The following is a 14,094-nucleotide window of genomic DNA, read 5'->3' on the forward strand; positions in this document are numbered from 1 at the left end:
GCTCCCCCCTCCTGTCAGGGGGTTGCAGAGCCAGAAGGTCCCCCCTGAGCCTCCTTTTCTCCAGGCTGAGCCCCTCCAGCTCCTCCTCATCGGATTTATGTTCCACACCCTTCCCCTGGAAAAGGCTCTTCAGGGGATTCAAGACACAAAGAGCCACAGGAAGGACTCAGCAGAGCTGGTTTGACACTGAGAGCATCCAGGAGAGATCTGGGGGATTCCTACACAAGTTTACACCCTGGTGTCTGTCATCCTGCTGCATTTTGGCTCCCTGTGCTCCCTCCTGGGAGGGTATCCTGGAGCATGTGCACTGATTTATGGGATTAAGGTTCCCAGAGTTAACAGAAATCAATGGCACAACTCGCCCTGCAACGCCTGGAGAGGCTTTTAATAATAGTTTTTTAATTCTTAATTGAAGGAGAGTGATTGATTCCCAAAGAGGAGCTCAGCACACGATCACCACCCCCTGGAGCTGGCTCTGCTCCTCCAGCTCAGCCCTGCAGGCAGAGCCAGGAATCACCAGGAATAACCAGGAACAAACCTCCCTGCCCAGCCTGGCGCTCTCAGCACCACCCAGCTCTTGGCTTTGCTTTGGGCTTCACTCTTGGCAATTTTTGGTTACTGACCTGGCCAAGGGGAATGTTTCCATGGAAACACAGCACCCTGTGGTCCTGCCCAGCCCATGCTGAGCCAGGAAACAGGAATGAAACTTGGTCCCAGCTAATGCAGGGTGGATAAAATGGCTCAGGAAAGGCCAGAGCTGGTACCTGGTGCCACATGTCAGACAGCTCAGAATGGGGACTAAAACCACTGCACAAAGAGCTTCCTTTGGATTGGATATTGGGAAGAAATCCTTCCCTGTGAGGGTGGGAGGGGCTGGGATGGAATTCCCAGAGAAGCTGTGGCTGCCCCATCCCTGCAAGTGTCCCAGGCCAGGTTGGAGCAACCTGGGCGAGTGGAAGGTGTCCCTGCCCATGGCAGGGAGTGGCACTGGATGAGCTTTAAGGTTCCTTCCAACCCAAACCATTCCATGATTTTGTGCTTCTATTACTTGCTTCCTACAGCTCTTGGCTAAGTTAGGAGACCCCAAGGTACAGATGCTCCCAGGTGATCCCTGTTCTCATATGAACCATATCTCATATGATATGGTTCTATCCCTGGTGTCCAAACCCAGGTGTTCCAAACCCTTTCCTCGTGGCCCTCAGGAAGTCTGGACAAGCCCTAGGCAGCACCAACCAAACCACAGCTCATGGCCACCCACAGCCCAGACCCAGAGCCACCCTGCTGCTCTGGGGGTGCCCCCACCCAGGTTCACCCACAGACAGAGCCCCCAGCTCAGCCCAGGACCCCAGGGTGCACCCACCCAACTCCCACACACTGGAGAAGGGAAAACCACCCCTCTACCACCCCTCAATCTGTCTGACAACTGGGGCTCTGGGCCCCAACCCAACTCCTCTCATCCTGTCCCTTGTTCCCCGGCTCCCCCCTCCTGTCAGGGGGTTGCAGAGCCAGAAGGTCCCCCCAGAGCTCCTTTTCTCCAGGCTGAGCCCCCCCAGCTCCCTCAGCTGCTTCTCACTGGATTTATGTTCCAGACCCTTCCCATGGAAAAGGCTCTTCAGGGGATTCAAGACACAAAGTGTCACAAGAGTGACCCAAAAGAATTTTGGGGCCATTTTCCAAAGCAACTGGAGAAACTATTTCCCTGGGGCAGGGAAAACTTACTGATGGGCTCCTCTGGATGGAAGGCCAGTTCATTCACAGACCCAGCATGGCCTGGCAGCTTGTACAGGATCCTTCTGGATGTGGTGTCCCACACGTAGACAAACCTGCAACAGAGTCCTGGTGAGTGCAGGAAGGAAAGCAGCTGCTTGTTCCTGCAGTGGAACCTGGCTCTTCATGTGGATAAAGAGGAGTTTCCCAGGAGCAATATGCTGCCCTGCAGAGTTTGAGCAGGCAGGAGCCAATGTGGTGCCCAAAGCCTCGCTGGCAGCAGGGCACAGTAGCCCCCTGTCACCCCGGGGCACACACATGGATTGGAAAGCTGGAGAGATCCTTCATGTGGCAGGAACACAGTGGGCTAAGGGGGAAAATCAGCAGTGGGAATGGGGAGGAGGGGTCACCAACGCCCTCACAAACACTCCCTGCACTCACAGCAGTCACCCAGGGCTGGCAGTGCTGCCCCTGCCCCTGCTGCAGTGTGATCCCTCACAGCCAACAGCTCTGCACATGGATTCCTTCCCGCTCTGCCACTGAAGTCAGGATCCCCAGCAGTTCTCAGGGATCACACTGAGCCCTTTGATCACCCTCCATCAGGCCTCACCCCCTGGGTGGGTCCTGCCTGAGCTGAGGGGCAGCATCCCTTGGGATCCTGGAAGCCAGGAAGGAGTGGCTGGCACCAGGCATGGCTCAGCTTTCAGCTGACTCTTAAAAATGGTCTCAGAGAGTTGGGGAAACAGTGTCCAAGACGGGTGTCCCTCATGGGAAGCTCCATGCCCTTCCCCTGGTCATGGAGAACATCCACAGGAGTCAGTGGGATTTTGATACATCAACATGAGAAGAGCCCACAGCCCAGGGGGGGGGATGCTGCTCCTCACCTGCACAGGTAACCCCCCCCATCCCACCCTCCCTTCCCAAAACAACAGCCTTGCCACACGGAAAAGGATTTGCCAAAAACCAGTGCCTGTGGAAAGCTGCTGCCAGTTCTGGGTGATGCTCCCCCTGCCCTCCCACTCTGCTCCTCAGGGAGCTGACTGACAGCTCCAATGGAATTCCTGGGGTAGGGAAGGGCAGTAATTGGGTTTGGTGGGAAGGGCAGCTCCCTGGGGGCATCACTGGGGCTGTTCACAGGGGACAGCAGAGGGTGAGGGCACAGGGCCAGCCTGTAAATACATGGAAAATCAATCTACTCCATGTCACTCCTCCAAGGGAAGGTCACTGTGCATTCCCATGGAATTAAACCTGCTGGGGATCAGCAGCCCTTCCCTCATCCTTTGAACATCAAGGCTGGATCCTCTCAGGCTTCTATTGGGTTCCTCAGTGTCCCCCCTGCTCATTCCCACGTGTCAGGGCTTTGCAGACCAGACAAAGAACAACATTTGCTCTGTACAACCAGCCTGGCTTTGAACTGAAACACAACTGAGCTGCTTTTCCCCCCTAAAAAAGCCCTGGATCATTTAGAACCCAGTCCTGTCAGGAGCTTTGCAGGCTGCTGCTATTCTGGGACTCGCTTTCTTGAAGGAAACATTCAGGCCTGCAAAACTAAGTCTTGAACGTTACTTGAATTAGGATTTCTCCAAGCACCATTCTTCTCTATCAGGCAGGAACTGTGTCTGTTCCTTTCTCAGAACACTCTACTGCTCTGCTTTTAATTTGGTGTTGCAAAGTAGGCAAGGTTGATTTTACTAAAATCCTTCTGAAGGGTTCAACAGCAAAAAAATACCCAGGTAACTGCCCCTCCAACACAGATACTCTTAACTATAGTCCAGGTAGTGCAGGAGGAGAGAGGAATTATTGGGGGAGTGTGTTATACTCAGATAAATGAAATGTTTGTTTAACCTTGCTTTGCTTTCCCTGCAGATACTTCTCAAACAAAAATGAAGACGAGAAGTGACAGCAGGAAGGTTGGAGTGGCCTGGTCTGACCTGCCCCAGGAGCTGCCAGAGCTCTGAGCTCCACCAGCACCTGCACAACGAGCTGAATGGCCCCAAGTCCTGCCCACTGCAGCCCTGGCAGGTTGGCCTGCAGGAATCCAGGCAGGAATCCCTCCCCCACGTGCCCTGGGAGGGAGAGTCATGTCTCAGCCCCTGCTGGGACAGCTGCCCCACTATATCTGGACAGTGGGAGCTGAAGTTCTCCCTGTCCACTATCAGAAACTCATTAATTTGGTAATTAGCACTGCTCCATGCCCTGGCCTCTGGCCTGCAGGAATTCCTGTCTCCATGGCACTGGCAGTGGGCCTGGATTTGCTCCAGGGAGGTTGGTGACCTTCACAGGGACCTTCAGTGCCTGGCACAGACCCTGTGCTGGCTTCCTCCCTCTGCCCCCTTTCTCTCCTAAGCTGACTTCAGTTTATAGAATATCTCATTTACAAGACCAATATGTGCTAATTGATCTTTATTCTTGCTCCTTAATTAAAGAAAGGATCAAGAATGATCCCTGGAATACCACTGGTGCCTCCTGCAAGCAGGGCTTTAACTGGTATTTGTGGTGCTTACCAGCCTGATCCCCACAGACACACATTCCCACTCTCCCTGCCCTCATGGATTCTCACAAGCTTCTGCCAGGACAACAAGGGATCTTATCCACTATTCCTGTCACCTGCTGGCCCTGGTGTTGGATCCTGACAGGTGACATGGCAGGAATGCAGATCACCAGTCAGCTTTGGACAATAATGAGATTATTTTACAGTTATCTGATGCTCCTCCACAGACCCAAAGCCACAGAAACAAATCCCTGTGGAAATCAGGAAAGCTCCCAGAGGGTTGTTTGGAACTTCACACACAACTCTGAGTGTTCAGGTCATGGTCCAGGGCTGCTGCAAAACCATTCTGGGTTGATGGTGACAGAGGAATGCAGTGACAACTCACCTGTCAGCTGAGCCCCCTGCGATTTTACTGCCATCTGGGGACCAAGAGCACCTCAGAAGGTTCTAAAATAAAAGCACATGCACAGATCTCTTTAGTTCTCCCCTTCTCCTTGAATTGAAATCACCACGAGACTCTAAGCAGCACCAGCACCACTTTAATGATCTCCCTTTGGAAGATGAGATGGTAATTACAGATCTTATTTTATTGCTGGAAACATCCAGTGCCTTGTTATTTTACACAAAGTAGATGGTAAATGGAGAAAATACTTAATTTACAGCTAATTATGGTTGAACCAAGCAAGGAAATCTTGTTATTGAGGCTTTAATTGGAATCCCACTTTGTGTATTCATCTTTCTTTGAGTTCCTATTAAAGCCTTTCTGGTCTAAACTTGAACTTAAAAAACAATTTACAGCAAAGTTAACAGCAGGAGGATATCAGACAGTCATGTTTGGGTCGGGGGCACACTCACCTTCTCAAAATTATGGACATTCCCCTGGAAAATCTTCACACATCTCTCCTTGGGGGCAAAGGGCCGCACGTCCCAGATACGAACTGCAAGAGAGGCTCAGGGCCATCAGCTGAGGGTGGGGGGACCAGGCTCTGGAAACCCCTCTCTGCCCAAGACATTCCCTATTCCCTTCATTCCTGGCCTTCCCAGAAGCCAAAGAAAACCAGCAGCTTTCCCTGCAGGAGGATTTGCTATGAAAGGGCAAAAGCAGGAATGTGGAATTACACTCAGACCACTGACAGGAGGAGGGGAAAAATCCAAATCCATCCCAGAAAGAGCCACCATCTCCTTACAGGAGCATCTGCTGTATCCTAACACACTCCATGGTCACCGTCCTGCTTGGGTCAGCCTCACTGAGCCCCTTTCCCCCCCAGGACAGGCAGGGTGGGAGCTGGGATGTCACTGCTGCTGTGAGGACACAGCCAAACCACCCTGACACCAGCCAGGTAACGTGTGCCACGTGCCATGGCTCATGTCCCCATGGCTCCTTCAGGAGCTGGGACAAACCCTCCTGAGGCAGCTGCTCCCTTCCTGTCCCTGGCAGGACAACAACTCCAGGTTTATCCCCGGAGCCAAACTCCCCGTGGCCCAGCCCCACCCCTGGCTCTTGTTGTGCCATGCTGGACAAGTGGAGCTGTTCCTGGCAGCCCAGCAGGAGGTACCTGTGTTGTCCATGGCGTTGGAGAGCAGGTAGGAGCCCTCAGAGCTCAGGCTGAGCCCCGTCACCGAGTCAGCGTGGCCCCTCATGGTGTAGGTGAGCTTGTTCTGCCGCAGGTCCCACACCTGGCACAACAAACACACGGCCCACAACGTTGGCACTGCTGCTTCCAAAGCATCTCACACAGGAGCTGATAAACCAGCTGGTGCCACCGGCTGTGCATTCCAGCTGGAGGGCTCTGAGGACTCAAATGAGGCTGAAACTTTGCGTGTGTGTTGGAGGGAAAATGGAATTTGTGCCTTAAGATTTTCTAGGAGTTGCCTGTCAGCATGCAGGACAAGAGGGAATGGCTCCCCACTGCCAGAGGGCAGGGATAGATGGGATTTCGGGAAGGAATCCTTCCCTGGGAGGGTGGGGAGGCCCTGGCCCAGCTTGCCCAGAGAAGCTGTGGCTGCCCCAGCCCTGGAATGCCCAAGGACAGGTTGGAGCAACCTGGAATACTGGAAGGCGTCCCTGCCCATGGTAGGAGGGGGAACAAGATGAGCTTTAGGGTCCCTTCCCACCCAAAACAGTCTGTGTCTCTATGAAAACATGAGGCTGAAACTTTCTGTGTGCTGGAGAAAAAACAATTGTCTTTCAGAAGACTTTTAACTGAATATATTCAATAACCAAGGAGTTAAATGTCAGCAGCCCTGTGCATGTACAATTCCCTGTTATCTTGCTGTAGCTCCCCCAGCTCTCAAATCCTGCTGCCTGATGGCAATCCCACTGTTCTTTCCCAAAGAGGGGCAGTGGGATCAGCTCTCATGTCTGTGCCACATGCTCCTCATGCTAAAGGAAGGCTGGAGCCACAGGAACCCAGACTGAGCCCTCCAGCCTCCAGGGAAACCAGCTGAATGAAACCCTGAGCTCGCCCTTAAAGAAGAATTTTCCACCCCAGCAGGTGACAGAGCGAGCTGCAAACTGGAGCAGAGGGCAGGGAGGGGATGTGCCACCACATTTTCTTGAGTTTACCTCACAGGTGGCTCTGGGACAGGCAGGACAGCCAGCATTCCGTGTGACAGCAGCGTGGGACACCCGGCCAGGGATGTCAGGGCTGCCCAGTCTGTCACGTGGCAGCTCCCTGGAGCCCAGTTTATTGGCCCTGTGTCAACAGTGAGGTTGGACACAGCCTGCTCAGGGGCTCTTGGGATGGAAAATTAACCAGGAGGCTCCCAAGGTGGGCACTGGAAGAGGGACCCAGGGACACAGGGCCCTACCTTGATGTCGTTGTCGATGCCTCCAGAGATGATCTGGTCGCTGGTGTCATTGAAGGTGACAGCCAGCACCTGGTAGGTGTTCTGGAATGTCTGCACAGCAGCTTTTTTCCTGATGTCCCACAGCTGGAAAGACGTGGCAGTTGTAGAAGGATGGATATTTAACATAAATATGGATATTTAGCAACAAAATCATGCACAAGGACTTGGAAGAGACGCAGATCACTCCCCTGAAATCCCCTTTGAGATCTCAGGAGATCTCTATAAAAACAAAGCTTAGAGCTACCTGGGCTAGTGGAAGGGGCATGGAACAAGATGAGCTTTAAGGTCCCTTCCCTTAAAATAATTAAATCTGGTGTGGTTGGAGCACAGGAATGAGGGGAGGGAAGGAGGACATTTTGGGAATGGCTTTTGTTAAACGAGATCAGCAGAAAAAGCACAACTCAGCAGGTGGATCTTTATGACCCTCCAAAAGAATTAAGGAACAAAAGGAGCAGCCAAATTTTGCTATGTTTTTTTACTTCTGAAGCCAAAGTTATAAGATAATGAAGTATTATGAATAAGGCTGAATTAAAAGGTAAGACCCAAAAAATTCTTCCAGAGCTCAAGAACTGAGGCCAAGACAATAAAGAAGAACTGGAAGGACCAAAGAAAGACTTCCAATAGGGGTGTGACTATGAAAAGCAAACCAATGAATATGTATTAAGAGACAATAGCTAATGAATCTGTAAACAGTGTGTGTAATAAAAAGCCCAGCCCACTTGTCAATGGCATTTTGACAATAATAAGATTATTTTACAATTATCTGATGTTCCTCCACAGAGGAGCATTAGAGGATTAGAGGAGCTCTCCTCCTAAATTAACATCTCCAAACTGGGCTTAAGAAGTTTGTTTCTGCTGCTTTTCAGTATCATTTTTGGCACCCCACATGGGACTGGAACCCACAATCCCCATAAAAATGGAAAAAGCCTGTGCATATATCTTTGTGAACCTAAGGCTTTAATTAATCAAAGAACTGTTTTCTACCTGTCTACACTCAAATCGTCCAGAGATTATTTCTCTGATTTCAGGTGACACAGGACACACTGACCTGGAAAAAGCTTGTGCTGTGGGGGGGGTGCATCGTACCTCTGTGCACCTCGAGGCCTTAATTAATGAAAGAGCTGCTTTCTACCTTCCTGTACCCAGAGTGCAGAGACTATTTCCCTGATTCCAGGAGGACAGGACACGCTGACCTTGACGGTGCCGTCGTCGCTGCCGGTGCAGACGAGCTGGGGGCCCCTCCGGGCCGGGTAACACGAGTTCACGAAGGACGTGTGGCCCTTCAGCCTCTTCACCCTCTCCCCGGTCTCACTGTCCCACACGGCCACGGTCTTGTCCGTGGAGGCTGAGAAGAGCATGCTGTGGGCAAGAGACACTGTGAGGGGCTCAGCCCCTCCAGCACTGCTCCCCCTCACACCTCTTTTACCGTGCTCAAAGCTGGGAAGCACCGGTGGGAGAAGAGTCACTCTCCCTAAATTGTTTTCCTGCCTCCCCGAACGCTCTCTGGGATGAACACAGCAGGAAAGCTCAGCAGCAACAGTTCAGATGCAACAGTGGAAAAGCCTTTTAAATTAACCAGCACCTCACTTGTTTTCTCTCCCTCCCCAGTGTCTCACAGATGCCCAAAATTAACTTTCCTCTGTTCCTCAAGACTGAATCAAGGGTACTGCTGGGTCACAGGTGACTTTGCTCACGCCAGGCAGGCACCAATCCTTACCTGGGAAAGCCATGTTACAGGGATTTGCAGTCCATGGATCGAGCAAAGGCAACAATCCCAGGATCAATGAGGTTGGAAAGGACCTTCCAGACCATTGAGTCCCCCCTGTGCCCATCCCCACCTTGTCCCCCAGCCCAGAGCACTGAGTGCCACGGCCAGGCCTTCCCTGGACACCTCCAGGGATGGGGACTCCAAACCTCCCTGGGCAGCCCCTGCCAAGGCCTGACCACCCTTTCCAGGAAGAAATTCCTCCTGATGTCCAACCTGAGCCTCCCCTGGCCCAGCTGGAGGCCGTTCCCTCTCCTCCTGTCCCTTGTTCCCTGGGAGCAGAGCCCGACCCCCCCCGGCTCCCCCCTCCTGTCAGGGGGTTGCAGAGCCAGAAGGTCCCCCCTGAGCCTCCTTTTCTCAGGCTGAGCCCCCCCAGCTCCCTCAGCTGCTCCTGCTGCTCCAGCCCCTTCCCCCTGATGTTCAGTGAGGGGGCTCTGAGCAGCAGGAAGGCCCCAAGCCCCCTGTCCCCACCTGCCATCCGTGTTGTAGTGCAGCTCCATGACGGCCCCGCTGTGCCCCTTCAGGGTGGCAAAGTTGTCACAGTCCCCGTAGACATTCCACAGCACTGGGGGAGAGGGAGGCACAGGTGAGCACAGAAAACCTGGGAACAGCTCCCTGCTGGGCATGGAGCCCTTCTCTGGGAATTCAGCAAATCAAAGGATGCACCATCCCCAGCACTGCCTCCAGTCTGGGACAACTCACAGCAACAACGAAGCGCCGTGAGAGCCTCAGGACAGAGATGCCTTGAGCTGATTTAGGGGGCTTGATTAAGGTGAATTCATTAAGAAAAGTAATAATCTTCCCCTCAGCAACCCCAAGCATTAAACTCTGTATTTCTGCAGACTCCTGTCACCTCTGTGAGGGACCTGGGGACACAGGGCTGTGCCCAGCAAGACATTTCCAGTCCCATCGGGACAGTGACCTGCCAGAGGAGCTGGAAAAAGCCTTCTGCAGCATGCCTGGGGAAACTGGAGAGCTGGGAAAAGCCTCTTGCACCTCTCCTGGGTAAGCCCTGGGAAAAGCTTTCTGTAGCCCTCCTGGAGAAGTTGGAGGAGCTGGAAAAAGCCTCCTGCACCCTTCCTAGAGAGCCAGAGGAGGTAGGAAAAGCTTCCTGCAACCCTCCTGGGGAAGCTGGAGAAGCTGGGAAAAGCCTCTTGGAGCCCTCCTGGGGAAGCCAAAGGAGCAGGGAAAAGCTTCCTGCACTCCTTCTGGGTAAGTCCTGGGAAAGCCTCCTGCACTTCTCCAGGAGAAGTCCTGGGAAAAGCTTCCTGCACATCTCCTGAGGAAGCTGGAGGATCTGGGAAAAGCCTCTTGTAGCCCTCCTGGGGAAGCCAGAGGAGCTGGAATAACCTTCCTGCACTTCTCCTGGGAAAAGCTTCCTGCACGTCTCCTGGAGAAGGTGAAGGAGCTGGAAAAAGCCTCCTGCAGCCCTCCTGGGGAAGTGCTGGGAAAAGCTTCCTGAATCCCTCCTGGGGAAGCAGGAGGAGCTGGGTAAAACTTCTGCACCACTCTTGGAGAAACCAGAGGTGGGAAAAGCTTCCTGAACCTCTCCTGGGGAAACCCTTTGTGCACAGGACCCAGCCAGATGAGGGCTGAGCTAAAACCCCTCGGCATCGTGTCCTGGGCCTGGTGAGCCCAGCCCAGCCCCGGGGACAGCAGTGACAGCAGGGACACTCACAGATGAGCCTGTCGAATCCAGCTGAGGCCAGGGTGTTGCCATTGGGGTGGAACTTGCAGCAATAAACCTCCCCCTCGTGCCCCGAGAGCAGCATGATGGGGGCCTGGAGTGAGGAACAGCGTGGGGGGCCCTGGGGACACAAAGGACACCATGAGTGACAAGGGACATCCCCAGTCTGTCAGACACCCCTCACAGCAGAGGTTCCACATCACATCCCACCAGTGTCCCATGGGGATTAGAGAGTCACTGACGTTGGAAAGTATCTCCAAAACCATCGAGTCCCCCCTGTGCCCATCCCCACCTTGTCCCCCAGCTCAGAGCACTCAGTGCCAAGTCCAGTCCTTCCTTGGACACCTCCAGGGATGGGGACTCCACCACCTTCCTGAGCAGCCCCTTCCAATATCTGACAGCCTTTTCCAGGAAGAAATTCCTGCTGATGTCCAACCTGACCCTCCCCTGGCACAGCTGGAGGCCGTTCCCTCTCCTCCTGTCCCTTGTTCCCTGGGAGCAGAGCCCGACCCCCCCCAGCTCCCCCCTCCTGTCAGGGGGTTGCAGAGCCAGAAGGTCCCCCCTGAGCCTCCTTTTCTCCAGGATGAGCCCCCCCAGCTCCCTCATCAACTCCTGGTGCTCCAGCCCCTTCCCAGGACACCTCCAGCCCCTCAATGTCTGTGGCCAAGAACTGGCCGCAGCTCTGGAGGTGCCTCAGCAGCGCCAGCGCAGGGTGTCCCCACACCCTGCCAGCCCCAAAACCCGTCGGAAGGTTCCCCTCCCTCCCCTCATCTTCCCCTCACCCTCCCCTCCCCTCGCCCCTCACTCCCCCCATTACCCCCTGCAGCAGCGCCCCGCCCGGGGGCTGCCCGCCGGCGCCGCCCGTGCCCGGCGCGCCCGGCACGTCATGACGGGGCCTCTTGGCGGGCACGGGAACGAGCGGGAGGTCTGCGGCGGGAGCCGGGGCAGCTCCAGGCGCGGCGGGGGCAGGAGCCGGGCCCGGCGCGGGAGCCGGAGCGGGGCCAGGGCCACCCGGCACCTTCCGCTTCTGCTGCTCGATCATGGCGGGGCCGGGCAGCCACGCCCCCCGCGCCCCATTGGGCAGCGAGACCACGCCCCCTCCTCCTATTGGTTAGCAGCACCGCTCCTGCCATGCTGATTGGCGAAACGGAGCTGGACGTCCCGCCGTCCCGCTGGATGTCCCGCCCTCTCTGCGGCGCGCGGGGTTAGAAGGGGATGCGCGGTGCCCGCCGGCGCGCCTGGCCCTGATTGGTGGAAGGCATGCCCCTTGCTTATACAACTAACGCTGATTGGCTGAGGCTGAGCACCACGCAGCATCGCGCGCGGCCATTGGCGCACTGAGCGGTCTCTCAGGGTGAGGAGCATGTCGGCGGTGGCGGGTGGGGGCGGCTGAGGGGGATGGCGAAGGTTCGATGTTGGCGCCGCGGGCGCTGAGGGGCCACGGCTGCCCCACGACCCTCGAGCAGCGCCGTGTTGTCTCACCGCGCCGCGTCCGTCCTTCAGCGCGGCACCGCGGGCTCTGCTCGGGTACAACCACCCCCTCCCCTCCCTGGAGCCGCTGGGCGCCTGCGGACGGAAGGTTCTCTGAGGGTTCTCTGAGGGGATTGATTCATTAATTCAATGTCTCTTTTCTCAGCGGTCCCGAGAGAAGATGCGATAGCCTGCGGTGAACCCATCTGGCGCTTCTGGGACCTTCGGAGGCGATGGAGCCGCTACCCGAGCTCTACGCGATCTTCCAGGGCGAGGTGCGGGGAGCGGCCGGGGGCGGCGGTGTCACAGCCTGGGCCGCGCTCTTTGGGCCGTTGTTATGTTGTTTTAGTTCTCTTTGTGCCTCTGTTGTGTTGTGTTAGGAGGTTTGGGTGGCTGGCGGTTCTGTGCCGCGCACACCCCTGTGTGTTTGTGGAGCGGTGTGTTCGTGTGCGGGTGTTTGTGCGGCGGTACAGGAGGGGGGATTCTGTCCCTCTGCAGAATTCAGACCCCCCTGCAGAGCTGCCCCAGCCCTGGGAACAACAGCACAAGGACGTGGAGCTGCTGGAGAGAGTCCAGAGGAGGCCCTGGAGATGCTCCAGGGCTGGAGCCCCTCTGCTCTGGAGCCAGGCTGGGAGAGCTGGGGGGGTTCCCCTGGAGAAGAGAAGGCTCCAGGGAGAGCTGAGAGCCCCTTGCAGGGCCTAAAGGGGCTCCAGGAGAGCTGGAGAGGGACTGGGGACAAGGGATGGAGGGACAGGACACAGGGAATGGCTTCAAATTGGAAAAGGGGAGATTTGGGGGAGATATTGGGAAGGAATTGTTTCGTGTGAGGGTGGTGAGGGGCTGGGATGGAATTCCCAGAGAAGCTGTGGCTGCCTCTGGATCCCTGGAAGTGTCCAAGGCCAGGTTGGACAGGGTTTGGAGCAACCTGGGCTGGTGGGAGGTGTCCCTGCCCATGGCAGGGGGTGGAATGAGATGAGGTTAAAGATTCATGTAAAAAAGCTTTTTAATAACTTAAATAAATTTATTTAATACTATATAAAGTATAATTGATAATTTATAATGTATATTATATATTACACATGCAATAATATGTAAATATAACATATATTATAATTATTCATTTAAATAAAACTTTAAAGGCTTTTAGAACCCTGAAATTGTAGGTTTCTTGTGCATTTTCTGACCTGTGATTTGAAAATGGGGCTTTGTGGAGAGTTTTCCTTCAGCTGCTGTGTTGGATTTTCTTCACAGGTTGCTGCAGTGACAGATTATGGGGCATTTATCAAAATTCCAGGCTGCAGGAAACAAGGTTTGTGCCTCTGATTTGCTTTGGATGCAGTTTCATGCTGGTGTTTTCAAGCCAAGAATTAACAGCTTTTAGAGAAAGCTTAGAAAAGGACTTTTTCCCCCTAAATTAGAAAAAAATTGGAGTTGGAAAGTATTTAGATGGGTGTTTTCAAGAATACCAAAAAAGACTGAGAGGGTTTTTTTGTAACCTTGGGGTGTTTTGTTGTCGGTTTTTGGTAATTTCAGGATATTGTGGTGTGGGGTTTTGGTAACTTCAGGATATTTTGCTCTGACTTTTTGGTAACTTCAAGAATCATTTGAAGATATTGGACAAACTGTAGAAACTCTCTGCAGTTAAGGTAGTTTGCCCACTGTACTTCTTTGATGGCCAGCATAAATGGGTGAAACAAAAAAGACTGAAACGAAGCTCAAATAAAAAATAAGGCTGAGAAGCTGATTTAAAGGCTCATCTGTGTTTGTGGGAGACCTGCAAACCCCAAATATCTCCTGAAGTTCCTGGTCACTGTAGGGCCACTGCAGTTTTCCATGTGGGTGTCTGTGGTTTCAGCTACAAAAACATTGCTTTGGAGGCCTCTTTCTGTATAATTTAGAGCAGCTCTTGATGAACTTTTACCTGTTTGATGGAGGCAACTCATTGTTTCTGACCTGCAGGAGGTACTGGAGGAAAGAAAAGGTTCCTCTTGCTCAGGGGAGCTGCTGAATGTGTTCCAGGTCTCCCAGAGCGGTGTCTCCAAGTGGATTTCATTGGGAATTCCCAGTTAAAATCAGCCAGACTTACCAGTTAAAAAAGTTTTGAGCACCCTCCCCAATAGATGT

The 14,094-nt window shown here is 53.9% G+C and overlaps 2 protein-coding genes across 6 annotated transcripts in view; one reads left to right on the forward strand and one right to left on the reverse strand.

Moving 5' to 3' along the window:
* Window positions 1-14,094, reverse strand: part of SNRNP40 (small nuclear ribonucleoprotein U5 subunit 40) — a 16,037-nt gene that overhangs the window by 1,320 nt on the left and 623 nt on the right. The window contains exons 1-9 of one of the 2 annotated variants that reach the window (XM_027667354.1): window positions 11,318-11,542; window positions 10,492-10,621; window positions 9,285-9,378; window positions 8,242-8,407; window positions 7,010-7,132; window positions 5,755-5,875; window positions 5,054-5,136; window positions 4,584-4,645; window positions 1,720-1,823 (exon numbers count right to left, since the gene is read on the reverse strand). In XM_027667354.1, coding sequence (XP_027523155.1) covers window positions 1,720-1,823; window positions 4,584-4,645; window positions 5,054-5,136; window positions 5,755-5,875; window positions 7,010-7,132; window positions 8,242-8,407; window positions 9,285-9,378; window positions 10,492-10,621; window positions 11,318-11,542 — 1,108 coding nt within the window. Of the gene's footprint in view, window positions 1-1,719; window positions 1,824-4,583; window positions 4,646-5,053; window positions 5,137-5,754; window positions 5,876-7,009; window positions 7,133-8,241; window positions 8,408-9,284; window positions 9,379-10,491; window positions 10,622-11,317; window positions 11,543-14,094 lie in introns of those variants that run through there. The other variant, XM_027667355.1, reaches the window with a different exon arrangement.
* ZCCHC17 (zinc finger CCHC-type containing 17) overlaps window positions 11,837-14,094 on the forward strand; it is a 20,164-nt gene continuing 17,906 nt past the window's right edge. The window contains exons 1-3 of one of the 4 annotated variants that reach the window (XM_027667363.1): window positions 11,837-11,854; window positions 12,137-12,245; window positions 13,222-13,279. In XM_027667363.1, the coding sequence (XP_027523164.1) occupies window positions 12,204-12,245; window positions 13,222-13,279 (100 nt within the window). In that variant the 5' untranslated portion in view covers window positions 11,837-11,854; window positions 12,137-12,203. Of the gene's footprint in view, window positions 11,988-12,133; window positions 12,246-13,221; window positions 13,280-14,094 lie in introns of all 4 variants that reach the window. The other 3 variants (XM_027667360.1, XM_027667362.1, XM_027667361.1) reach the window with 3 other exon arrangements.

This window comes from Corapipo altera, unplaced genomic scaffold (genome assembly GCF_003945725.1).
Source record: "Corapipo altera isolate COAL_440 unplaced genomic scaffold, ASM394572v1 215, whole genome shotgun sequence".
NCBI classification, from domain to species: Eukaryota; Metazoa; Chordata; class Aves; order Passeriformes; family Pipridae; genus Corapipo; species Corapipo altera.